Consider the following 25,481-nt stretch of genomic DNA (forward strand, 5'->3'; position numbering starts at 1 on the left):
TGGGGTTGGGGGTTCCACAGCTGGGTCAGTTTGTGTAATGGAGGATGTGTGTTTATTGCCTCTGACCAAAGGTTACGCCATGCACCCCAAAACTCCTCCTCCCCACCCCCACCCCACCTTTGCTGGGGAGGAGTCTGTGCAAACCTGGCTTCTGTGAGCTGTACTCTCTCACCACCCCAAACTCAGCCAGGGATGATTCTCAGAGCAGCTGGTGGGTTTGGCCTTTGTGGATGCATTCCTTTCCCTCAGCCTGAGATGACTGAACAATGGGTTTCCCTTTATCTAATCTCAGCAGTTTGACTCTCAGTCCAAAGTCCCAGTCAGGTATCTTCAGGGAGGCTTGTTTGATTGTAGCTTCTTTATACAGTTTTTGTTATAATGGGCAAAACTTTATATCAATGTTTGAGGCATGAGCTATTTCAGTCTCTGGTATCACCCTAAATGTCCTCCTGACCTTCATTTTAACAAAAATGTCCATGATTTTTCCCTAGTTTCACGCCAGGAAAGAGTGCACCTGGGTTGTTCCATCCCACCACCACCTCCATGGGATGTTCTTACCTTAATTTTGCCCCAAACTCCTCTTTTCCCTCCCCAATTTCCTGCCAGTGAAACACCTGTGTGGGTGATGGCCACTAAGAGACATCCATCAATTGACACACCCCATCATTTTGCCCAAAATTGCTCTTTTTCCCCCCAGTTTCATGCCAGAGGACTACCTACATGGGTTGTCCCTCATCCCACCCCCACCACACCTTGACGCGTCCCATCATTTTTCCACAAATTCCCTCTTTTGCACCCAGCTTCCTCCAACTCCCCCTGTATCGCCCCAAATCCCCCTTTTGCCCCTAATTCTGTGTTCTGCAGCTCAATGGGGTCCCCACCCCCCTCCCCGCGGAGCTCCCAGGACCGTTGACCATCACAGAGATGCGCACGACCCTCCGGATCAGCCGAATCCCAGGATTCCTGGTGGAGCTGGGCGCCGCGGGGGTGACGGTGGAGGTGCCCAGGGAAGCGCGGGCGATGCTCTGTGGCCTCTACGGCGACTACGACGGTGCCACCAGCAACGACCTGCGAGGGCCCGACGGGACAGTGACAGGCGACGCGCGGGCGCTGGCCGAGGCCTGGCGGGCGCCCGACTTCACCCAGGTGGGTGACACCAGGGGGACACTGAGGGGGGACTTTGGGGCATTTGGGTGTCTTGGGGGTGGCACTGGGGGGAAAAGTGCCAAAAAAGGGGGGGGAATAGCCTAAAAAAGAGGGAAAGAATCCCCCTGAAAAGGGGAAAGAAGCCCCAAAAGATGAAAAGAGAGCAAAAAAGGGTGAAAAGGGCTCTCCAAAACAGAGAAAAGAGCCCTGAAAAGATGGGAAAAGAGACCAAAAAGAGGGGAAAGAGCTAAAACTGGGGAAGGAGCCCAAAATCGGGGAAATTATCACAAAATACAGGAAAAGAGACCACAAAACAGTGAAAGATCACAGAGGGGGGAAATCACCCCAGAAGATGGGAAAAGAGATCTATAAATGAGGAAAGGAGCCCAGATATGGGGGAAAAGAGCCCAAAGAAAGGGAAAAAAGAACTGAAACAAGTGGAAAGAGATCAGAAAAGAAAAGAGGAGGGGAAATGGTGAAAAGAACCCCCCAAATGAGATTAAAAGCTCAAAATGATGGGAAAAGACCCCAAAAATGGGTGAAGGACCCAAAAAGGGGGAGAGGGGAAAGTATTAAAATGGGAGAAAGAACCCAAAAAATTGGGGGAAAGAGCCAGAAAAAGCGGAAAGAAGCTCCAAAATATGGGAAAAGATATTTTCCCAGGGGAGGGGAGGGGAGGGGAACGGAGGGGAGGGGAGGGGAAGGGAGGGGAGGGGGGCCCAAAGAGAGATACACCAAAAAAGGGGAAAGAGCAGCCCAAAAGGAGGGGAGGGGGATGAGAAGCACAAAAAAGGGGGGAAAGAGCCCAAAAAGAGGGAAAAGTGAACAAAAAAATGGGAAGATCCTCCAAGAGTGGGAAAAGAGACAAAAGTAAAAGAGGGGAAAGAGTCCAAAAATGGGGAAAAAAAGACTAAAAAAGTGAGAAAAGGTCCTAAACCGGGGGAACTGCCCCCAAGTCCCCCTTGATTTTGCCTTTCTTTCCACCCAGTGATGTGGAAAATTGACATTTTACCTGGGCGGCCGTGCCCCATCGCTGACGTCATCTTCAAACAGCCTCAGATCCGGAAAACCCGGATTTTTATAACCCCCAAAACTGTGCTTTCCCCCCCCCCCCAAAATAAAACCTGGGAGAAAACGCCGTTTGTGGGTGATCTGGAATAAAGTCCTGGGAATTCTGGGAAAACAGGAGCGTGGGAATGTGCCTGGGGCAGCTGGGGGTGGGGAGGGCTGTCCCACCCTGTCCTGCCGCGGGCGGTTCCGTGTCTCCCCTTCCCCTGTCCCCCTCCCCCCCGTCGGTCAATATGTCCCAACGCCTGAGTCCCACGGTGGGGGGAGGGGCGGAGGGGCACCCGGATGTTTGGTGCCGGGGAGGGGCTTCCCGGACATCCGAGTCCCCCGGGGAGGTGGGTGCTATGGCAGACCTGGACGGTGCCCCTCACCAGTATCCCCAGTTCCTCCCAGTACACACCAGTATGCAACCCCCGGTCCCCTCCAGTGTGCCCCCAGTATCCCCAGTCCCTCCCAGTACAACCCAGTGCCCTTTCCCCGTCCCCAGTCTCTTGCAGCCTCTCTTAGCTGACCCCAGCATACCCCCATTGTCCCCAGTCCCTCCCAGTGCATTCCAGTCCTCCCCAGCTATTCCCCGTGGTGTTCCCAAATCCCTCCCGCTTTGTCTGAGCCCCCCTGCCCCTGCCAGTGCCTCCTACTGCATCCCAGTGTCACTCAGTGTCCCCCCCCAGTGCCTGTTTAAGCCTTGCAGTGTCCCCTGGTACGTCTCAGCATCCCCCAGTGCCTCCCAGTCCCCCCCAGTGTCCTCCCCAACATCCACAGTGTCTCCACTAATGCCCAGTGCCTCCCAATGCATCCTAGTCACACTCAGTGTCCCCCCCCGTCCCCCCCAGCCTTCCCAGTGTCCGCCAGCACATCCCAACTCCAGTGTCCCCCCACAGTCCATCCCAGTCCCCCCCAGTTGTGGTCTGGGCAGAGACGTAACTGCCTGAGGCCCTGGGAGGTGCCACCTTGTTATGATCCAAATATTAAGGTTCTTTAGAAAAACCCCTGCATGAATTAAGGTGCAAACAAGACCATATGCCAGTCATTAGTATGGGTTTTATTTAATAGTAAATATGAGAGAGAGAGAGGAAAAGAGAGAAAAGGAGAAGTAGGAAAGGAGGTGGGAGGGACAGAAAGAGGGTGACAGAGACAGAATAAAGAAAATATCACCATCTGTGGATCCCGTGATGTTGTGTTGATCCTCTCCAGCTGGTCTTGGTGGTGATGGTCCCCCCCAAAAGAACAGAATGCCATGGGTTAATATACCCTCAGGCCAGGTGGCAATGCCCAGACATGTCCACCTGGGGGAGGGGACAGTCTCTAGCAGCAGACTCTGCTTGCATCACGTGCACCCCTGTGGTGCAAGGCCTAGTATCTGGGGGTCTTTGATGGATTGTGACTCTCCCTCAGCTCCTCTCACATGAAAATCCCATGGAGGTGGCCTGTGGGGTTGGGGGTTCCACAGCTGGGTCAGTTTGTGTAATGGAGGATGTGTGTTTATTGCCTCTGACCAGAGGTTACACCACACACCTGAAAACCTCCACTTCTCGGCTGGTGGAGAAAGTCTGTGTAAATTTGGCTTCTGTGAGATATGCTCTCCCCCACCCCAAATTCAGCCAGGGATGATTCTCAGCGCAGCTGGTGGGTTTGGCCTTTGTGGATGCATTCCTTTCCCTCAGCCTGAGATGACTGAACAATAGGGTTTCCCTTTATCTAATCAACAGTCTGACTTTCAGTCCAAAGTCCCAGTCTTCAGCGAGGCTTCTTTATAAAATTTTATATCAATGTTTGAGGCATGAACTATTTTCAGTCTCTGACACACCTGGGGGTGTCTGATGTCATCCCCCCACCACCCCCCCACCCTGTCCCCTCCCTGGGGATAAAATGGCTCCAGTCACAGCACTGGGATAGACTCAGACAATGGGAGTGCAGTGAGTAGGGACACTGGTGGGCATGTAGGACATAGGGACATGTAGGACATGGGGACACATATGGGTCATGGTGGACACAGGGGGAACCGGGGAGACATGGGAGACATTAGGGAGGACATGTAGGACCAGGGGGGACATGGGGGGACATATGGAGGACAAGGGGACATGGGAGGTCATTAGGGCCATGTGGGACATTGGGGAAGACATGGAGGGGCATGGGGGGATATGGGGACATTGGGGACATGGGGACACGGTTGATGGGGGATGTCCTCACACTCCCCCAGGCCTGGACAGATGAAGGTCTCCCCCATCCTCCTCCTCCTCCTCCTCCTCCTCCTCCTCAGCCACGCAGAGGAGTGGGGAATCCGGGGGACATTGGGAACCCCTGTGGGACGTCCAGGTGAGTTAGGGGTCCCAGGCTTATACTGGGGAGGTGCCAGCCCCATACTGGGAGGTTCTGGAGTGATACTGGGGGTCCTAAGCCCATAGTGGGAGGCCCCAGCTCCATACTGGGACATCTCAGTCCCCTAGCAGCAGGCCCCAGGCCCACACTGGAGGTTCTGGGGTGACACTGGGGGTCCCTGACCCATATAGGAAGTCCCAGGCCCATACTGGAAGGTCCCAACTCCCTACTTGGAGGTCCCAGGTGCCACGGGGTGTGTCCCCCAGGTGTGTGACAGGTGTTTGTCCCCAGGTGGGGTCCTGTACTCCTTTGGGCCAGAGGTGGGGGATGAGGCCACCCTCCATGAGGACGACGGCACGAGCCCCGAGATCTTCCTGCAGGAAAACTTCTCCTTCTTTGGGCATGCCCACAGCTCGCTCCACGTGAGTCATGTGACTGGGGGACATGGGGGACGTGGCATTGGATAGGTGACACAAGTGGGGGGGGACACCAAGGGGAGACACCAAGGTGACAAGTTGGATGGGGTCCCCAGAAATGGTGTCACCTCTTCCTCCTCCTCATCCTTGACCATCCGGTTGAGTGGGGACCCCTGGGACATTGGGGATACCTGTGGGACCCTCAGGTGGTCTTGGGGTCCCAAGCCCATACTGGGAGGCTCTGGGATGACACCGGAGGTCCAAGGCGCATACTGGGACATTTTGGGTGACAGACTGGAGACAGGGGGTCATCACAGTTGGTGCCACCATGGTTAAGGCCACCATGACAGTTATCCCACCATGGCTGGGATCCCCATGACTGGAGACACTGTACCTGGGACCACCATGGAGGGTCACTGTGGTTGGTGCCACCATGGTGGGAACCCCCCAGGTGTGTCCAATGGGTGACCTTTGCGCACAGGTGAACAACAACGGTGTGGTGTCCTTTGGGATGATGGTCCCAGAGTTCACCCCTGTTATGATCCAATTATTAAGGTTCTTTAGAAAAACCTCTGCCCAAATTAAGGTGCAAACGAGACCATATGAGAGTCAATAGTATGGGTTTTATTTGATAGTAAATATGAGAGAGAGAGAAGAAAAGAGAGAAAAGGAGAAGCAGGAAAAGAGGTGGGAGGGACAGAAAGAGGATGACAAAGACAGAATAAAGAAAATATCACCATCTGTGGATCCCAACGGTGTTGCATTGATCCTCTCCAGCTGGTCTTCTTGGTGGTGATGGTCCCCCCAAAAGCACAGAATGCCATGGGTTAATATACCCTCAGGCCAGGGGCAATGTCCAGGCATGTCCCCCCGGGGGAGGGGACAGTCTCTAGCAGCAGACTCTGCTTGCATCACGTGCACCCCTGTGGTGCAAGGCCTAGCATTTGGGGGGTCTTTGATGGATTGTGACTCCCCCTCAGCTCCTCTCACGAGAAAGTCCCATGGATGTGGCCAGTGGGGTTGGGGGTTCCACAGCTGGGTCAGTTTGTGTAATGGAGGATGTGTGTTTATTGCCTCTGACCAGAGGTTACACAACGCACCCCAAACCTCCTCTTCACTTCTTGGCTGGGGGTGTCTGTGCAAACCTGGCTTCTGTAAGCTGTGCTCTCCCCCACCCCAAACTCAGCCAGGGATGATTCTCAGCGCTGCTGGTGGGTTTGGCCTTTGTGGATGCATTCCTTTCCCTCAGCCTGAGATGACTGAACAATGGGTTTCCCTTTATCTAATCTCAGCAGTTTGACTCAGTCCAAAGTCCCAGTCAGGTATCTTCAGGGATGCTTGTTTGATTGTAGCTTCTTTATACAGTTTTTGTTATAATGGGCAAAACTTTATATCAATGTTTGAGGCATGAACTATTTCAGTCTCTGACAACCCCCCAGCCCTTCCCTACCAGATGATAAATTGTCCACACCTGATGAGGTCACATAATGCTCATTCTTCAATGCCCACAGGCCCATGGAACTGCACAATGCCCTTTGTGGAAGAAGGAGAACTGGAAGCTCACCAGCCCCTGTGCCCTGCCAACTCTACCAGATCAGCTGTAACACTGGGGTCCCTGACCACCAGGGACCACCAGAGAGACCCCCAGGACAGAAGAACGCATGCATAAAGGGGAGGGGAAATATGTTAATGATTTTGGGGAAATGGTTATCATATGTATGATTATTCTGGGACAATCACTGAATATGTATGTAAAATGCAGTTTATAAACAGGAACTTTCCTGTACTCAGCATGCACCGTATTTCAGAGGAGATATCCCCTCCTGCATCCGGCCAAATAAAGAATGCTGCTTCTTAATTCTCCATTGATGTTAAGGAGGTTTTTTATTTTTACCAATTATTGCTAACAGTTTTGGCAACCCAGGTGGGTTGAATATACTCCTGAAATTCAATGGATCTGAGGGACTGCCAGACCACCTTGAGTATCAGAGGGCCTTTAAAGCCCCTTTTTTTTCCAACCTCTGCACTGAAGCTCCCATACTTAACCAAACCATTGGAGATATCTGTGCATGAAGGATGCCCCTGGTACTAGGGGTGTTGGCACAGTGTTTGAGGTCATGGAATCAGCCTATGAGGTACTTTTCCAAACACCTGGACAATGAAAGTACAGGATGTCCTGGATTCTTGAGAGCAGTGGTAGCTGCAGAGCTTTTAATGCAGGAAGTACAAAAGCTGATATTCTGACAAAAGATTATAATACATGTACCCCACCGGGGAACAGCTGATTTGGAACAAAAGGGAGGACATTGAATATCACCAGCAGGATGCTGAAATATCAGGTTGCCCTACTGGAGCAGGACAATGTTGAGCTTAAGGTAACCACTGCTTTGAAGCCATGTTTCTCTAGGCTTCAGAAGAAGCCCAGAGACTTTTGTGCCATGACTTCCTGGTAACCACTGAACAAGTGTGTTCTGGCAGATGGAATCTTGAGAGTGATCCCATTCAGGACCTGCAACTGGACCTGGATGCTGGTGGGAGCAGCATGGTGCAAATGGAAAACAGGCTGCTGGGTGCACAGTGGGAGCCTTGACCCAGGTAATAGAAGCCCAGGCTTTATCTTTTAACACATCAGCACAGAAAGCAAGATTAATGACCTTATCTAGGAATCTCTGAAGGAAAAAGGGTAAACATATGGACTGATTTAAAATATGAGTTTGGAATAATACATACTCATGGAGTCATATAGAACAAAAGGGGATGTTATCGGCAGAGAGGTCTCCTATTAAGTACAAAGAAGAAAACAGTCAACTACTCCAGAGTGTGCAAAAGCCAAAAGAAGGGGCTGTGATGCCCCTGGAAAGCCCATCAGTTTGGACACTCCCCAGTTCATACAGGGAATTGACTGGCTGACAAAACAGCTCAAGAAGTTGCTGAAAAAGGTTTCCTTGCACTAATACCTAGGAAAAAGTTGAATGTCCTGGAACAAAAACCAAATCATAGTAATCAGGACAGGCCATTAGCCCCACATTAGGAGAATCCCAGCAGGTGATTGAAAAACTCACGTGGGTGTGTAGTTGTACCTCCACAATTATGTATACGATAATGGAACTAAAACATCAGGAAACACATAAGGAAATAGAGATTATGGTGATTACTTTACAAAGGAATGTAGTAAACACAAAAATGACTGAAACTAATAAATCAATTGTTGAAAAATAGGCAATTTGTTTTGCAAAATAATCCCAAGGAAAGAAGAAGGCATGCATGAATTTAGGAGGAGATATCCCCTCGTACATGTGGATGAATAAAGAATCCTGTTTTTTAATGCTACATTGGTGTGAAGGAGTTTTTTTTATTTTATTGAATTTGTGGTAAAACTGGTGTGCCCCGTTTGTGGTGTCTCTCCATCCCAGTGATCCTTCATCCCTGTGTCCCTTATTCATGGTGTCCCTCATTCCCTGTGTGTGGTGGTTTTGATTGGCCCAAAATATCAGTGAAGTGTTTTTAACATCTAGGAGAAATTTGGACCCCTCAGATGCTGTTGTGGTAGGCCTGGGGAGGTGTCTGAGGGGTGGGGTGTGGCACAAAGATGGCTCCTGTGTGTCCTGAGTGAAAGTTCTGGAAGTTTTTACATCAGGTCCAGCAGAGCCAATCTCTAATGGCTCTGAAGGTGATGGACATGCTGCTGGCCAAGTTTGGGCCAACTGGAGTTGCTGGTTATGCCTCTGTGAAAACATATTTAAGAAAGATTCAAAACAAAGCAGGCACGCACTTCTTTCACTTTGTAGTTGGAGGAAGAAGAGGTGCAGGTGAAAATATGTGAGGGAGAACAGCATGGAGAGTGCCAAGGTCAGTGAAGAAGAGGGGAGAAAGAGGTGCTCCAGTGCTTCCAGCACTGGAGCTGAAACTTTCGGCTAGCCGTGGTGGAAGCTATGGGGGAGCCAAAAATTCCTCCTGCAGCCCATGGAGTCCATAAGGATGCAGAAATCCACCCACAGCTCACTCCAGAGGAGGAGGTGGATGCCTGGAAAAGACTGTGGGAGTCTCATCTAAGAGTTAAAACTGCAAAAGGCCTTGCAAAGGAGAGAAAGGCCTTGCTCCTGGCATGGAAGCAGCCTGGCCTCGGCTTGGGAGAGTCTGCACAGCACCTTATGGACAAAAAGACTCATGTTACAGCAAAATTCGGACGGGAATGTTGCTCATGAGATTGGACCCATGCCAAAGAAGTCCCCAGAGGACTGTCTCTCGTGGGAGGGACCCCTGGCTAAGTAGAGAACCTCTTTTCCTGATTGGACTGACCAGAGGACCCCTCAACCTGCCCCCTGTCTGTGTTGCTAGTTTAGAGAGAGAGAAGGGGGGGGGTTGAGTGCAGAGACTGCTTCTTAAGAGGGTGGGGGTGAGAGCAGAAAACTGTCTAGAGAGAGAGAGAGAAACAAGTAGAGATAAAGAGTATTTGTAGTAGAAAAATTGTGGTGATGAGTAAATTTGAGAATCTGCTCTGTGGACTGAAAAAAGGCCCCACACCCCCCCCCGGCTTGTTAACTGTAAAGGAAAAAAGGGAGTGAATACTGTAAGTTCGTAAGAGAGAGGGGAGAGTGAACCAAAACTGTATGAAAAGTTTATTTTTGCCTGCATTTATCCTCCAACTCTGTTAGGTAATTAAACACTTTTTGCAACTTTAAGCTTAGAGCCTAGTTGCCCTCTTTTCGTGCATCCTCCTGGCAAATATCCGGTCTCAAATCCATGACACTGTGTTACCCTGCTCCCTATGCCCACCATTCTTGCTGTCCCTTAATCCCACCGTCCCCCATTCCTGCTGTCCCCTGTTCCCAGAGTCCTCCTCCCGGCACTTCCCTGCCCAGATCCCCTGGGATTCCTTGCAGCAGGCTGCCTCTCTGAGCTCTCCTCACCTCCAGGTATGTGACCTCGGCTTTCTCTCTTTATGTCCTCTGGAGCCTCCAGCAGCTCCAGCAGCAACTGGGCAGAGCCACCTCAAGGTCCCCTTGGGAGCACCTCAGGCTCACCCCAAGGGTGACCCTATGATAATGGCCAAGTCGAGGTCATCTCATGGTCATCTCTTGATCATGACCATCGCTTGCCCACAGTCATCTCAGCATCTCATGGTCACATCAACTGAATGTCATCTCTGTTGATTTTACCAGTGAGACATCATGACTCAAGCCCTCAGCTGTACCCTGATGCTGACAGAGTAGGTTCCATGGCACAGTGCCGTCTTTCCACCAGCTGGGCATCAGCTGCAGCAGGTCTGCGAGATTCACCATTGCCACTGTGAAGTATCCCGAGCCCTGTCCCTAAGCCCAGGAGCACCGGTAGGAACAGGCTGCCCGGAGACGTTGTGGCTGCCCCATCCCTGGAGTTGTTCCAGGCCAATGGGACGGGGTTTGGAGCATCCCCAGGCTCCGACCCGCAGTTGGCCTCTTCCGGGACAGCGCGGGGGATGCCTGGCCTGGGCGCTCCACCCCGCCCCCGCCCCCCAAATTCCTCTCCCGGGGAGCGCTGGGGCGAGGGGGGTGTTCAGGTGGGGTCCGGGTGGAGGGCGCAGGGCCCTGCAGGTCTGCCTGGCAACTGGTGAGTCATCGGCAGAGCGTACTCTGATTGGCTGGGGTGTGTTGGTGCTGTAGCCCTGGCTCCGGGGGTCCTGGGTGGGAACCGTGGACCGGTTGGGTCTTGGGACACGGCGGGTTGGAGCTGCTCCGACCCATCAAGGTTCAGGGAATAGAGAGCTTTCAAACCCCTCCACAGCCCCACAGCTCTCCCCAGGACCTCCCCAGACCCCCTCACAACCTACCCACCCCGAGGTAACCAGTAAATAACTTGTCCCTAAAGAAGTTATTTCGCCGGTGTGCCCGAGGCTCATCCCCTCCAGAGTCGAGGGATTGGATTTATTTCAGTTCTGGGGCGGGGGGGAGCTGGGGGCCAATTCCCAAAGCCAGCCCACGCCTGGCAAAACTGCTCCCTAGACATCCACGGAGGGGCATGGGCGAGCATAGGGGGACTCAGGGATGGCATAAAGGGAACTCAGGCACAGTGGGGACATGGGGCACATGTCTATCTGTATCAGGTTTCCCCCCTCCAGCTGAGGCTCATGTAGCCCCAGCATCAAAACAGCCACTGAAAAGTCATATTTCTCCCTTGCCCCATCCTCCCTCTGCTCCCTAAAAATGAGGGATTTTTTCAAGTTGTTTTTAATTTCTTTCTTTTTTTTTTTAGGTATTTTTCTCCCCCGTGCTCCAGCATCTCCTCCCAGGACAGCTTTCAGCAGCTGCAGTTCTGCCCTTCCCCCCAGCCCTGTGGGAGCTGCTGGCATATCTCAGAGCTGCGGCTGTTGGGGTTTTTCCTCCTTTAAGGGTGCTTTTTGGGGGCAATGGAGGCTCCGAGCTGGGCAGCTTCCATCTGGCAGATCCACTGAAGCTCCTTGCTGCAGCTCTCAGGGATGACTTCATTCCCCCTGATCATCGCACAGGATCCATGTTTCATCCGGGGGTCCACCTGGAACCTGCAGGTGCAGGAGAGGCAATGTCACACGTGGGGGTGCCCACCCCAACACCCAGCCCTTGCTGCAGCTGCAGCTGTGTCACACCTGGGAGTCCCAGGGGGCAGAGGGGGTTTGCTCTTCAGCCAGGTCCAGTCTGTCTTGTTCAGGGGAATGTAGCAGCCAATCCAGAAGTTGTATAAAGGTCTTTGCAAGCTTTTATGTAGCAAATCCTGGTTCAGGAGAAGGACAAGACGCAAATGTGCCACCTTAGTCACACCCGAACAAGCTCCATCCTCATCCCAGGAATGGGCCCCACCAGCGTCCCCCCATGCTCTGCCACAGACGCCTGGGGGGCTCAGGCAGGGGAGGGGGACTGACCCCAGACTCCTGGGAACCCATTCACCCTTCCCTGGGCACCACCAGCCCCTCAGGTGCAGCTCTGGGACCTGTCCCACATCCCCAGTGCTTTCGGTTCCTTCACCAGCTCATTCTGGTCCCATGGCACAAGTAGCGTGGCCCCCAGCCTCCTGCAGTCCTCCTGGCTCTTGCTCCAAGACCTGTATCCATCGGAGACCCAGTAGCACTTGGTCCTGCCCAGGATCCAGCCCCTGGGGCAGAGCCTGCATGCCTCACCCCCTGAAAGACAGGATCAGTGCTGGGTTAAGCCACCAAGAAGCCACCTCAGCCCCCGCACACCCAGAGGAGGACAAATCTGTAAGTCCCGTTTGCTCCCCAGGGACTCCCTGAGTTTCACTTGGGTCTCCAATCAGTGGATGCCACCAGCTTTTGGGAAAACTGCTGGAGCAGAGACACCTCAGGCTGGGGCTGTTACCTGGTGGCTGTGACGAGCAGAGAACTTTCCTCAGCTCCAAGAGGGTGGTGTCACCATCTCCTATGCACCTGCTCCCATCTTTGCAGCTTCCTGGGCTCTCTGACTGCTGGTGGAGAACTGCAAGGAAAGGGTGAGCAGTGGAGAGGCTCCCTTGGACATGATACCCACCGAGATCCACCTGCACATGGCTCTGGCCATATGGACTGGATCCTGACACCAACCAGGAACTCAGAGCCCTCCTCTCATCTCTCCTCTCATCCCTTCCCTCATTCCTCCCAGCTCACCCCAAATCTTGGCCCAAGCACCTCATGAGGGGTCAAGATTGGCCTTGGGGTCCCAATCCAGAGCAGACCCCAGCCTGTCTCCTTTTGGTGGCCAGGCTCAGCAACCCTGAGCTCATCCGCCATTTAGAGCTGACCCCCTGCACTGTGGCTTTGTTCTGGTGACAGGATGTGACCTCTCCAAGGTGCCACCATATCTCAAGTGCCACTGTACCAGGCAGCCCAGAGAGCCCCGGACTCTCTGACCCCACAGATGGAGCCCCTCCTGACTCTGAGCTGTACCCCTGATCTGTGCAGAGGGGTCTGACCCCAGGCTGAGGGGCTTCTCAGCACCCTCTGCTCACCCCTCACAGTGCGGCTGCCCATGGACACCCGTAGGGTGTCTGAGCAGCTCACAGCAGATTTATTGTGGAGTCTCCTCCCCAAGATCCAACAGACATTGGAGACGCCTGCTTGGGGCAGTTTGGGGATGCTGGGGGTGCCAACAGCAACGTCCTGCTGGGCACAGGACTCCTTTTATCCAGGCTCTGTGTGGCCCTGAGCTTGGCCTCAGGGTGTCAAACCCTGTCCCTGCCTTGAGGCATGTTGAACAGATGCCAGGGGAAAATTACCTGGTGGGGAGCACAGGATCCTCCGCAGGTCCCTGTAGATGCCATTCAAGCTGGGACAAGCTTGAAGAGAGGTCTGTCCCCTCTCTGCCACCCACCAGGACACTGGGAGAGGAGGATGCCGAGCCCAGTCAGGGACATCAGGGACGGGGTGGGAAGGGGTACCAGGATCCCTCCATCACCCCCATGAGGGCCACTCACCACACAGCACGAGGGACAGTGCCAGGGTGGCTATCAGGGCCCCAAGGAGGCAACGGGGACATCGGGGGACTGCAGTGGGGACCCCCTGGGTTTCTGGAACGCCAGATCCTGTGACTGGGGAAGGGTATGGAAAAAGGGCTGTTGGAAAAACAGCTGTCATCCCCCACCCCCAGGCCCGAGGCAGGGTGTCCTGGGGCAAAGCATTCTGGTGAGACCCCCCAGACCCATGCAGACCCCTCTGCACAGGAGCAGGAGGAGCTGGGTGTCCCCAGAAACCTCTCTGCTCCCTCTTTTGGGGGTCACAGCTTGGGATGCTAGGACAGCAACCAGACACAGCATTGAGAAAAGCCGTCCCAGCCCCTCCTCCCCAATCCATGCCTCAGTTTCTCCAGCTTGAGCAGCTCAGGGACCTGGTGGGTGGCATCACACTGCACCCATCCCCACTCCCTCTAGTTCCCCTCCTACAGCTTTGGGGGGCCCAGCAGACACAACACCCCAGTACCTGCACCCTGGAGGGGAATGGGCCTCCTCACATGGTCTAAGACCGTGTAGCCATCCTGGTCCTCCATGTTGTGGCAGAGTTGGGGGGACAGAAGCTGGTGACATGGGGCTAGTGGCACAGAGGAAGGGACAGGAAACCAAGCCACCACTGAGCACGTGTGCTGAGCTGGCAGGGTGTGAGCTGTCAATGGGCCTGAGCTTCCTGCCTTCGCCACAGGCCAGCAGCTTCTGGGGGGAACTTGCCCTGACGCCCCAGAGAGGGGCACCGAGGGTCCGTGGGGGGTGGGGGCTTTGTTCTCCGGAGGAAAACTGGGGTATGGGGCTGCTTCCCACAGGGGAAAGGATGAGGAGCTGCAGCAGGAGATATTGAGAGAAAAAGAACCTCTTCAACCCCAAAATTGTGAAAACAAAAGATCAAGATATTGATCCTGATCTCTAAAATATGAGAATCCATAACATATCACTAAAATGTCCTTAAAGTGTTAAGAATCCATCAATAAAATGCCAGATATACCTAAAAATAGACACAAATACAGACATTTTTGTGGCTCTCGTGACCTGACTTTCCCAGCTGTGTGAACAGGGCAGTACTGGGTAGAGGGAAGCCCTTCCCCCTAAGTAGAAGGGGTTTATTAGCCTTAATTAATCACTGATCCCTCAGTTCCTGAGCTGCTTTGGTACTCTGCCAGGCACAGCCCAGCACTGGCTCAGAGGCTGCAGGGCTGCCACGTCCTGCCAGGGTTCAACACATCAGTTTTATTTGCTTCAAAAAGGGAAAACAGCCTCAAATCCCTTTGGCTGAGAGGAAAAGGGGACAGAATTTTGGCAGAAAACTCAAAAAACCAGTTTTTACAGCTTAGGAAGAACAAAGGAAAGAAAAGTCAGGTGAGAGTACCAGCAGCACTTCTCTGCTGTCCCCATTTGAGCCCATCCCTCGGGTGATCCAGAGGGACTAGGAGCACTGGGAAGGGGCCGTGGCTCAGGGTGTAGCCCCCAGGGCAGCCCCACATCACCCATGGGAGCTCCAATGCTCCGACAGCCAGGATGGAATGTGGGAGGGGGAGCAGGGGGTGGAACAGACACACAAGGGACAACGGTTTGACTTCCCCAGGCTTTAAGGGAGCAGTAAGAAAACAATAAGGAAAGAGAAGAAGGGCAGCACCATCGGCACCGTAGCACTGCTGGCTGTCCCACAAGGACATGTCACTGCCCCAGATGGGCCCAGCCTGTGCCCATCTCATCTGGTGGCAACAGCAGGAGCTCCATCACCACAGTGCAAGAGCAGGGTCACAGGAAAGGCACAGGAAATGCAAACAGGGGCACAAGGGGCTCTGGAGCAGTTCTGGGAGGAGGAAGAAACCACTTCCCCACTGGAGGCCTCAGTCCAGGCAGCCTCATGCCAACTCCCATGGGGGAGCTTCCATGTCACCTCGCACTGAGGTGCTCCTGAGATCTGGCACTGAGGTGTCCCTGGTTCCTGGCACTGAGGTGTCCCTGGTTCCTGGCGCTAAAAGTGTCCCTGAGATCTGGCACAAGGCAGATGTGAAGCTGTGAAGCTGAAGGACATCCCTGTGCCAGGAGACGAGATGAAGCTGTGAGACCCCAGGACTGAGAAGGTCCTTTCTCCGTCACCTGTTCCAGGTGAACTTGGGCCCTGCTGCAGAGCTGCAGCTGCTGCAGGGAGCAGCTGCAACTCCAAGATCATGGTCATTCAGGAACACACTCTCCATGGGCATGGACCAGGACCCGCAACGAGGAGCAGAGACAGCGCTGGTACTGCAGGGGGACAGATAGTCCCTGGCCATCCCTGAGTACAGAGCACTGATCCCTGCTCCCAGCTCCCCTTATCCCCCAAGAGGTAATACCAGACCCTGTGGTATTGACCCAGCCTTGGGACAGGCCAGCAGCAGCCCACAGGTGGAATTGAAATGTCTTTGCATCTTCCGGCTGGAGAGGGAAGGGGAGAAGGTCCAAGAATTCCCCTCTGCAGGGAGCAGGGACATGGTCTTCCACTGAGGGACAGGGCTGAGGCAGCTTCTCCTCCCTCACCTGAGTGCACAGACAAGGCCACCACCAAGCCAGGGCCAGCAGCAGAACAGAGCCAGCACCAGGGTGACCTCGGGATGGGATGGAACCTCTTGCCTGGAGCAGGAAAGAGTCACTGGCCATGAGAACAGGGATGGCCTGCGCAGACCTGATCCTCACATCCCCCCACCCAATGCTGGCTGCTCAGGGAGTGTGGGAGGGACCCCCCAGCCCGTTTGGCTTGCTCAGCTGGCAGCAAGAGAGCCAAGGGCAAGGGACACAGGCAGGGACACAGGTGTGGGGACAGCCTGTGGCACGAGAGTTGCCCAGGGCTGGGAGCAGCCAGGGGTGTTGGTTCCAGCCACTGATGAGACTGAACAGAGCATCTGAGGTCAAGAAAAGAGGGGATCGAGGGGCTAGGAGAGGCAAAATGGCCAGGAAAGGGGGGAAGGGTGTCCTGGAGCCAAAAAAAGGGGACTCTGGGGGCTGGAAACTTGGGAATGGCCAGGAAGGGTGGCCCCCAGCATGGAAAAGGGGATGCAGGGGCACCCTGATAATAACAGGGAAGAGAGGGAGGGAAAAATGAGATAAAGGATCCCAACTCCTGATTTCCAGTGCCATGAACACAGAGAGAGGGCAGGGAAGTGCCCACAGGGAAACAGATCCCAGAGCAGATCTGCTGGTCAGGGACAGTGGAAACTGGGAACAGAGATTTGGGGAATGCAGAGCAGTGGGATGGGGGTCACCCTCCACCTTCTCACCATCCTGCACTTCCCAGAGCCCAGTCACTCCCAGTATGAGGTCTGACACCTCCAGTATGATCCCACTGGCACAGAACATCATCCCAACTGCCCCCAGCATAGTCCCAGTCACTCTGAGTATGATCCCACTATGAGTCCAGTATGATCCCACTCTCCCCCAGCAGGGTCCCAGTCACTCCCATCTTCCCCCAGCAGGGTCCCAGTCACTCCCATTTTCCCCCAGTGTGCTCCCCATTCTCTACCACTGGTCCCAATTGCTCCCAGTTGGTCCCAGTCAACCCCAGTATGGCTACAGACAGTATATCTCATTTGCCCTCAGCATGCTCATGGTCATTCCCAGTCACTCCCAGATCCCCCAGTAAGCTTTTCGTTATCACAGTATGATCCCAGTCACTTCCAGTATATCCCAATTGCTTCCAGGATGCACTCAGTCACATCCAGTTAGTTCCAGTTGCTTGCAGCACAATCCCAGTTTCCCTCTGTTACTCCCAGAAGCCCAAAGTGGGATCCCAGTTACTCCCAGACACTTCTACTATGATCCTAGTAAATTCCCGCCACTCCCAGGATGCTTCCAGTTGATTACATCATGGTCCAAGTTACTCCCAGCTGCCCCCCAGTATGATTACAGTCACCCCCAGTATTATCCAAAGATTACCCCAGTGTGGGTCCAGTTGCTCCCAGCATGAACCCAGTCACCCTGCACATGGTTCCAGTGGCTCTCTTTAATCCCCAGTAGGGTTCCAAAGACTCCCAGTGTGACTAGAGTCACTCCCAGTCTCTCCCACTCTATCCCATTTGCCCTCAGCATGATCCCAGATGCTCACAGCTACTCCCCATCACCCTGGATGTGGTCTCAGTCACTCCCAGGAGGATCCAGTCACCTCCTGCATGATCTCAGTCACTCACAGTATATCCCAGTTGCCCACAACATGGTCCAAACTGCCCCCACATGCTCCTAGTCACTCCCAATAGGAGGCCAGTAGGATCCCTGTCACCCTCTGTGTGATCCCAGTCTCCCCCCGCATGGGCCCAGCTACCCCCACTGTGATTCCAGTAGGATCCCTGTCACCCTCTGTGTGATCCCAGTCTCCCCCCGCATGGGCCCAGCTACCCCCACTGTGATTCCAGTATTTCCTAGTTGCTCCTGGCTCACAGTCATTCTCAGGCACTCCCAGTTACCCCAGCACCGTTCCAGTTGACCCCAGTATGATCCCAGTCACTGTCAGTATGATCCAGTACAACCCAGTCCCTCCCAGTGCTGTCACTCCCGGGATCTCCCACCTCTCTCTGCGTTCCCCCCTCCCGGATCTCCAGGCTCCCCACAGGAGCCCCAAGGGCTGCAAATCCCCCCCCAGGGTCCCCACCAAGGCCCACTTTGGATCTGCAGCCCCCAATTTTCCCTGTTTCCCTCTCGTTTTCCCCAGGCCAGGCTCCCCCTGTCCCCAGCGCTGGGCTGGGAGCAGCCGAGAGCCCCGCGCTGCCCATGCCGAGCTGTCCTGGCTGCATCCCCGCTCCTCCCGCGGCTGCAGGGCTTGGGGAATGGCGGAGGAGGGAGGAGCAGGGAGGAGGAAGGAGGAAAAAAGAGAGGGGAGAGGGTGATAGCAGAGCTGGGGGACCCCCAGCAGCCTGGAGGATGGGGAGTCCTGTGACCCCCAGGGCCTCACAGTGGGGAAACCAGAGAGGAGAGACCGCTGGGATTCAAGGGACCTTCAACAACCTGGAGAGGGGCAGGGGGGACTCCTTGGACCCCTGTTACCCCGAAGCAGAAAATAAGGGGAGAAGGGACCCCAGGACCCCCAAAACCTCCAATCTCCCTAACTGGGGAGACTGAAGAGGGGGGAACGTTTGGGATTCCCAGGACCCCTGGCAGCCTGTGGTTGGTGAGGACCAAGTAGAGGGAGGGACGTCCAGTAAACGAGGGACTCCCAGGAGTCTGGACAAGGAGGAACCCCAGAACCCCAAAGTTGAGAGACCAGAGAGGGGGAACTCCTGAGAGGCTTTTTTGGGTCTGAATATTGGTGGTTTGGAAGTTTTAACGAACTTCTTTCCAGTGACTTCTAGGGATGGATTTTGGCAGGAGGGACCCACAACCCCACACACTCAAGCCTTGTTTGCCCCCCAAACCAGGATTTCCCATTCCCAAACCTTGGCTAGATGGAGGAGGAAGCTGCAAGGAAAAAGATGATACCCTGGGACACCCAGGCAGGTAAGGAGGAAGCCAGTACCCCTTTCCGCCTCTCTTCTCCATCTTCATGCTCAGCATCGGTCCTGGCTGCATGACAACCCTGCTGCCAATGCCATCCTGCTAGGTATGGATTGGAGGGATCTCCTTCCCCTTCCCTCTGGCATGGAGGAAAATCCCCTCCCTCTTTCCCTCTCACCTACCCTACCCTCACTCCCTCCTTCCTTTTTTCCCTCTCCTTTTTTACTTTCTCCCCTTTTTTATGCTGCTTCCTTCCTCTCCTTCCTTCCTCCCCCAGAAAACAAATTTAGGACTGAGACCAGGGTGGACAAATTCCTCCAGCAGAACCTCCTAGAAGAGGAAAAGCCATGGAGATCCCCCATGAGGAGAGGCTCCAAACCTGTGCTGGGAAGGTGGCTGGAGCTTCTGCTGGAGCTCCGAGCCAGTGGGCCATGAGCAGCTTCACAGTATGGAGAAGCCATTCAAGTGCTTGGAACGTGGGAAGAGCTTCAGCCAGAGCTCCAGCCTGATCCACCACCAGATGATCCACACAGGGAACGGACCTACAAGTGCCTGTAATGTAGGAAGAGCTTCAGTTATGCCTCCAGCCTGTTCCAGCACTGGAGGATCCACACTGGGGAGAGGCCCTATGAGTGTCCTGAGTGTGGGAAGGGGTTTCAGACCTGCTCCCATCTCCTCAGCCATCAGCTGACACACACAGAGGAGAGGCCCTTCTGCTGCCCCAGCTGCAAGAAGAATTTCAAACACAGCTCCCACCTTGTCACCCACTGGCACATCCCCACCAGGGAGAGGCCCTGTGAGTGTTCTGATTGTGGCAGGAACTTCTCCAGGATCTCAGCCTTGACCAAACACCAATGGAGGCACCAGTAAGGGAAGCCCTGCTTTGTCCACTGCTCCAGCTTCATCCCCCATTGGAAGACCCATGTTGGGAAGTGCCCTGGTGATCAACATTTGTGGTGGTCCATGTTGGGAAGACACCTGGCTGGTGATCTCATTATTCCTGTGTCCCATAGTGTTATACCCCATTCACTTCAATCCAGGATCACTCTCGTGCCCAGGGACAGGACTGGAGGGAAGGGCTGGAGCTGAATCACTGCAGGTTTAGGTTGGATCTCAGTAAAAGTTTTTCCCCAGAGGCTGCTCAGGCACTGAACAGGCTCCCCAGGGAAGAGCTCACAGCTCCAAGGCTCTCTGAGCTCCAGGAGTTTGGTCACTGCTCCCAGGCCCAGGATGGAATTGCTGGGGTGTCCTGGGCAGGGCCAGGAGTTGGACTCAATGATCCTGATGGTTCCTCCCAGCTCAGGCAATTCTGTGGTTCTGTGATCCCATGACCTTCAGAATGGGACCAGAAATTGTTGCCATGGAAATGGACTCTGGCTACAGGCCTGTGCTGGTGCCCATGGCAACCACCCCTGGCATTGGGTCTCCATGTAGCTGCTGAGGGACCGACCATAGCAATGGGGCCTGGTGATGGCTGCCTGTTAAGGAGCTGAATTGTCACAGGCACTCAGAGGGGTTCCATGGAGACATTCCAGGAGTCCCCAGGTTGCTGAAGAGCCAGGATGTGTCAGGCAGAGACAGAAGTTCCATGGAGACCTCCTAGAGGTTTCTGGGGATGATAAAGAGCTGGGTGGTCGGAGGCAGTCACAGCCATTCCATGGTGACATCCAGGGGACTTTAGGTTGATAAAAAGCTGGGATGTCACAGACACTCAGAGAGGCTCTTGTCATGGGCTGAGTGGTAGCTTCAGGTGAAGGGTTGTTTGTCTTCTTCATTGGAACAGAATTTTCCTTCTTCACCATCATGTGCTATGACCACTACGTATTCATCTGCAAACCCCTGCACTACAGGACCCTCCTGGGCAGCAGAGCTTGTGCCCACATGGCAGCAGCTGCCTGGGCCAGTGGCTTTCTCAATGCTCTGCTGCTCATGGCCAATACATTTTCCCTGCCTCTGTGCCATGGCAATGCCCTGGGCCAGTTCTTCTGTGAAATCCCACAAATCCTCAAGCTCTCCCACTCTAAGTCTTACCTCAGGGAACTTCGGCTTCTTGGAGTTACTGCCTTTTTATCATTTGGTTGTTTTGTGTTCTTTGTTTTCTCGTATGTGCAGATCTTCAGGGCTGTGCTGAGGATCCCCTCTGAGCAGGGACAGCACAAAGCCTTTTCCACATGCCTCCCTCACCTGGCTGTGGTCTCCCAGCACTGGCATTTTTGCTTACCTGAAGCCTCCTTCCATCTCCTCCCCATCTCTGGATCTGACACTGTCAGTTCTGTACTCAGTGGTGCCTCCAGCACTGAATCCACTTATCTACAGCCTGAGGAACCAGGAGTTCAAGGAGGTCCTCTGGAAACTATTCGACAACCTTCTCCTTCAGATTGGAAAGTTGCCCACTATCGCCCTAGGCTTCCCACTCGGGAAAAGCAAGGACTAGCATCTCTTAATTTATGTCTTTATTTTTGCTTAGTCCTTTCTTCCTCTTATTTTTTTTTTGTTTGTTTTGTGTTACTCTTGTCTTCCTACCTGTTTTTTTTCTCTTGATACAATGAACTCATGTACATATGGCTCTGGGCCTCTTGTGAAGATAAACTCAATAAAGAAACCTGCAAAAAATGATTTGTCTCATCTCCCCTCTCTTCACACCCTCCCTGGAGCTGTGGGAGCAGCCCCAGCACACAGGAGTGTTCAGGAAGCCAATGTCCCTCTGTCCCATGGAGGAGCAGCCCCGAGGCCCTTGGGGCTGTCCCTGGTACCTTAGGGGACACTTGCTCCCTGCTGCCTGTGAATCAGGGTTGCTGCTGCTCGAAGCCCTGGCCAAGGCCAGCAGGACATGGGGATTTCAGTGCTGGGCTCCCCTCCCCTCCACAGAGTCCCCTGGGTGCTGTGTGACCCCCCAGGCCGTCCTGTCCCCTGGCACAGCCCTGTTGTCCCTGCAGTGCCATCCCCATGGCTGCAGCAGGAAGTGGCCATGGGAACCTTGTGCCAGGGTTGAGCTCTGGGCCAGCACCTCCACAACCAAAGGGTCTCACTGCAGGGCAGGGCCAGGGGCTGGGCACCTCTTCCAGAGCTGGGGTCAGGAACACACCCAGGTAGCTTCTCCTGCAAAAGGGCTTTTGCTCTTGTGGGGTTCTGGATGGAATCGGGGACAGGCTCAGAGTCCCAGGAGGATGTCTTGGGAAACAAGGGCTGGACCAAGAGTTCCCTCCTTGGTTGCACACATCCAAGCAGTCCAAAAGAAGGCTTTGACTGATCTGCCTGTGGCTGATCCACCTGCAGAGGGTGATGATCAATGCCATCCTAGAGAGGAATCATGTGCCTCCAGCAGAGCTCAGGGGAACTCCCAGGACAGTGGGTGAGTCCGGGTGGGCAGAGAGTGGCATTTCCTAAAATGAGTGACCACCCAAGGAGCTCCCCAGAGGGAAAGGGGAACCCTGAGGGACTGATAAGGACAGTAAAACAGAACAGCACAGCCTTGCAGCAATAGATAAAGTATGCAACTGAGGCCAACAAGAAGTCATGCACAATGCAAGCAGGATGCCAGCTCAGCTCTGCAAGGCTGAAAAAGCAGAAGTTCTGCAAAACAACAATATTGTCTTAACTCAAAAGCAGGGGTCAAGGAACAACCACCCGAAAAGGACACCAGATATTGAAGACAGACCCCAAAGAACCATATAATACAATTGTTTCAAAATTGTTTCCTAGAGCACTGTATAATAATAGTTCTTACAGCTAGTATACTGTGCAGTAAACAATTCTGATTAAGCTATTTTTGTCTAATCACAATAATAATAAATAATGTCCATATATTTATATAAATATATCTGGTTTTCCATCCTTAGTCCTGTCGGAGAAAGTTGTACAAAGGTTCAATTCCACCGTTATAATTCTTTACACACAAACTGTTGACATAGTCTGGGGCTGAGATTTGATCTAGCCCCTCCCACGCTTCTCTTGCAGGAGTTTAGAAAGCCTGGGGGTCCTGGTGGCCTTTGGATACAAATGAGGGGTGTTGGGGGTCCTTTCTGCATATTATGATCCAATGGGAGCTTCTCTGATAAATTTTGCCTGAAGCTCCCACTCTGCCCATGACAGGAACTCCTCTGAGTGTCTGTGACATGCTGGCTCTTTGGCAGCCTGGGGACTCCTGGGATGTTATGATGGAGCCCCTGTGAGTGCCTGTGACAGATCAGGGCCTGAGCAGCCCAAAGTCCCCTGGGATGTCACAACAGAATATCTCTGACTGCCTCTGACCACCCAGCTCTTTGTCATCCCCAGAAAGCCCTGGGAGGTCTCCATGGAACCTGTCTCTGCCTGTGACAAATCAGCTTCTTAACAGGCAGCCATCACCAGGCCCTGTTGCTATGGTCAGTGTCCATAGCAACCATCACCAGGCCCCATTGCTACGGCTGATCCCTTGGCAGCTCCATGGGGACCCAACACTGGGGTGGTTGCCATGGACACCAGCGCAGGCCTGTAGCCAGAATCTGTTGCCATGGTAACAATTTCTGGTCCCATTCTGAAGGTCATGGGATCACAGAACCACAGAATTGTCTGAGCTGGGAGGAACCATCAGGATCATCGAGTCCAACTCCTGGCCCTGCCCAGGACACCCCAACAATCCCACCCTGGGCCTGGGAGCAGTGACCAAACACTCCTGGAGCTCAGAGAGCCTTGGAGCTGTGAGCTCTTCCCTGGGGAGCCTGTTCAGTGCCTGAGCAGCCTCTGGGGAAAAACTTTTACTGAGATCCAACCTAAACCTGCAGTGATTCATCTCCAGCCCTTCCCTCCAGTCCTGTCCCTGGTCACCAGTGTGAAAAGGTTCCCAGAGCACCCAGCCATGGACTAGCTCCCTAGGGTTTTGCCATGGCAACCACATCTGGGACCAGCTGTGACACTCAGTTTCCATGGGCCAGGGTTTAGGAATGGGATTCCCCAATTTCATGCTCCTGCTAAAACCATGCTGCTGCTCGCTCCCATCCCACCTCCGAAGGAAAGCACAAAAGCTAAAAATCCCGGGCTGGGACAAGAACAATTCCAGGCAACAGCAGTGAGATAAGGAATGAACAAGAACAGCAACAATATTGATAACAGAAGGGATAAGACAAAGAAATGATTTACAGGAAAAACTGTGACAGCACCGACCAGCTCTTCCTGACAATGCATTTTCTCCCTCTCAGAAAGGACACCCTTCTCCTTGGGTGAGAGAGAGTCTCTTCTTTCCCTGTCCCTGGCAATGACTTGGGGTGGGATTGAATAATGATGGGAGCATGGCCAGACCCTTATGTTCTTTGATCCCACGTCACCTCATCGCCAGGCGCAAGGAAAGGGACAGATGTCTTCCCAACATGAATGACAGGGAATGTGGGTCACCAGGGGTCTTCCAACACGGGTCCTCTGATGGGGGATAAAGTTGGAGCAGCAGACAAAGCTCTTCCCACGGTCAGGACACTCACTGGGTTTTCTTTACCAATGCCTCCACTGGTGTCTGGTAAATTATGAGCTCCAGGAGAAGCTCTTCCCACACTCAGGACACTTTTAGGGCCTCTCCCCAGTGTGAATGCACTATTGCCTGACAAGGCTGAAGTTGCGGTTGAAGCCCTTCCTGCAGTTGGGGTAGAGGAAGGACCTCTCATCTGTGTGCATCCTCTGATGTATGAGGAGATCTGAGCTGCTCCGAAACCTCTTCCCACACTCGGGATACATATAGGGCCTCTCCCTGGTGTAGATCCACTGGTTGGACATCAGGTGGGATGTAGTTGCTCCACCTGATGCTTTTCCCACATTCAAGGCACTTGCAGGTTTGAACTCCCTGGTTTGAAGCTGCTCATGGGCCACCAATTTGGAGTTCTGGCTGAAGCTCCAGCCGCTTTCCCAGCGCAGGGTGGGTCTTTCCTCCTCGGAGCACTGTGGGCTGGCTTTGGAACCCCTCCTCATGGGGGATCTCCATGGGTTTTCCTCCCCATTGGATTCTTGTGCCATGGAGCTTTGAGGGGATTTGGACTCCCTGCTCTCCATCCTCAGTTTGTTGCTGGGGGGAAGAAGCACAAGGAGAGGATGGGATTTGCCTCTGTGCCGGAGGGAAGGGAAAGGAGATCACTCCCACTCTGTCCCTGGCAGGACAGCAACAGCAGCGGGGCTGTCCTGCATCTGGGGATGATGCTGGGCTGTAAGATGAAGGAGAAGAAAAGAGAAAAGGTGCAGTGACTTCTTCCTCCCCTGCCTGGGTGTCCTGGGCCATCTTCCTCTTCCTCACAGCCTCCTCCTATATCTGGACAAGGTCTGGGAATGACAAATCCTGGTTTGGTGAGAAACAAGGGGAGAGAACTTTGGGCTGGGAGTTCCTCCTGCCAAAGTCCATGCCTATAAGTCACCGAGCATCTTGCCCTCCAAACCACCAAGATTCCACAAACACATCAACCCAGGAGTTTTTCCTCTCTGGTCCCTCCACTTTGGGGTTCAGAGTGTTCCCCCTGTCTGGGCTGCTGTGGGTCCAGAATGTATTGGCATCGCCCCTCTTGAGGCTGCTGAGGGTCCTGGGAATCCTGGAGGTTCCCCTTCTCTGGGCTCCCCACTTTGGCATCCCACATGTCCCACCTGTCCAGGGTCCCTGTTTCAATGACCAGG

General features: G+C 53.8%; 3 protein-coding genes across 7 annotated transcripts in view; 2 read left to right on the plus strand and 1 right to left on the minus strand.

Moving 5' to 3' along the window:
- The window catches only part of LOC146421859 (IgGFc-binding protein-like), a 27,661-nt gene extending 25,376 nt beyond the window's left edge, over window positions 1-2,285 (plus strand). The window contains 2 exon segments of the mRNA XM_085046961.1: window positions 865-1,146; window positions 2,135-2,285. Coding sequence (XP_084903087.1) covers window positions 865-1,146; window positions 2,135-2,137 — 285 coding nt within the window. The 3' untranslated portion in view covers window positions 2,138-2,285.
- A 1,193-nt stretch (window positions 2,286-3,478) lies between these two features.
- LOC146421860 (sushi, nidogen and EGF-like domain-containing protein 1) lies at window positions 3,479-6,814 on the plus strand. 2 transcript variants are annotated; one of them, XM_085046977.1, is made up of 4 exons: window positions 3,479-4,130; window positions 4,415-4,530; window positions 4,825-4,955; window positions 5,431-6,814. In XM_085046977.1, the coding sequence occupies exons 1-4, from the start codon at window positions 4,120-4,122 to the stop codon at window positions 5,563-5,565; spliced, it is 393 nt and encodes a 130-aa protein (XP_084903103.1). In that variant the 5' UTR covers window positions 3,479-4,119; the 3' UTR covers window positions 5,566-6,814. The 2 variants fall into 2 exon arrangements, with proteins under 2 accessions (XP_084903103.1, XP_084903104.1); XM_085046978.1 differs by having other exon boundaries at window positions 3,583-4,530; window positions 6,461-6,814.
- Window positions 6,815-10,802: 3,988 nt separating this feature from the next.
- Window positions 10,803-14,286, minus strand: LOC146421861 (killer cell lectin-like receptor subfamily B member 1C). Of its 4 annotated transcripts, none has more exons than XM_085046972.1 (7): window positions 13,870-14,285; window positions 13,368-13,481; window positions 13,170-13,271; window positions 12,278-12,394; window positions 11,951-12,081; window positions 11,551-11,675; window positions 10,803-11,466 (listed from the first exon to the last, which is right to left on the minus strand). In XM_085046972.1, the coding sequence occupies exons 1-7, from the start codon at window positions 13,934-13,936 to the stop codon at window positions 11,313-11,315; spliced, it is 810 nt and encodes a 269-aa protein (XP_084903098.1). In that variant the 5' UTR covers window positions 13,937-14,285; the 3' UTR covers window positions 10,803-11,312. The 4 variants fall into 4 exon arrangements, with proteins under 4 accessions (XP_084903098.1, XP_084903097.1, XP_084903099.1 ...); XM_085046971.1 differs by having other exon boundaries at window positions 11,927-12,081; window positions 13,870-14,283; XM_085046973.1 differs by lacking the exon at window positions 13,170-13,271 and having other exon boundaries at window positions 11,927-12,081; window positions 13,870-14,286.
- Between the last annotated feature and the right edge of the window lie 11,195 nt (window positions 14,287-25,481).

This window comes from Lichenostomus cassidix, unplaced genomic scaffold, assembly GCF_008360975.1.
Source record: "Lichenostomus cassidix isolate B80296 unplaced genomic scaffold, HeHo_3.0 HiC_scaffold_46, whole genome shotgun sequence".
Lineage (NCBI taxonomy): Eukaryota > Metazoa > Chordata > Aves > Passeriformes > Meliphagidae > Lichenostomus > Lichenostomus cassidix.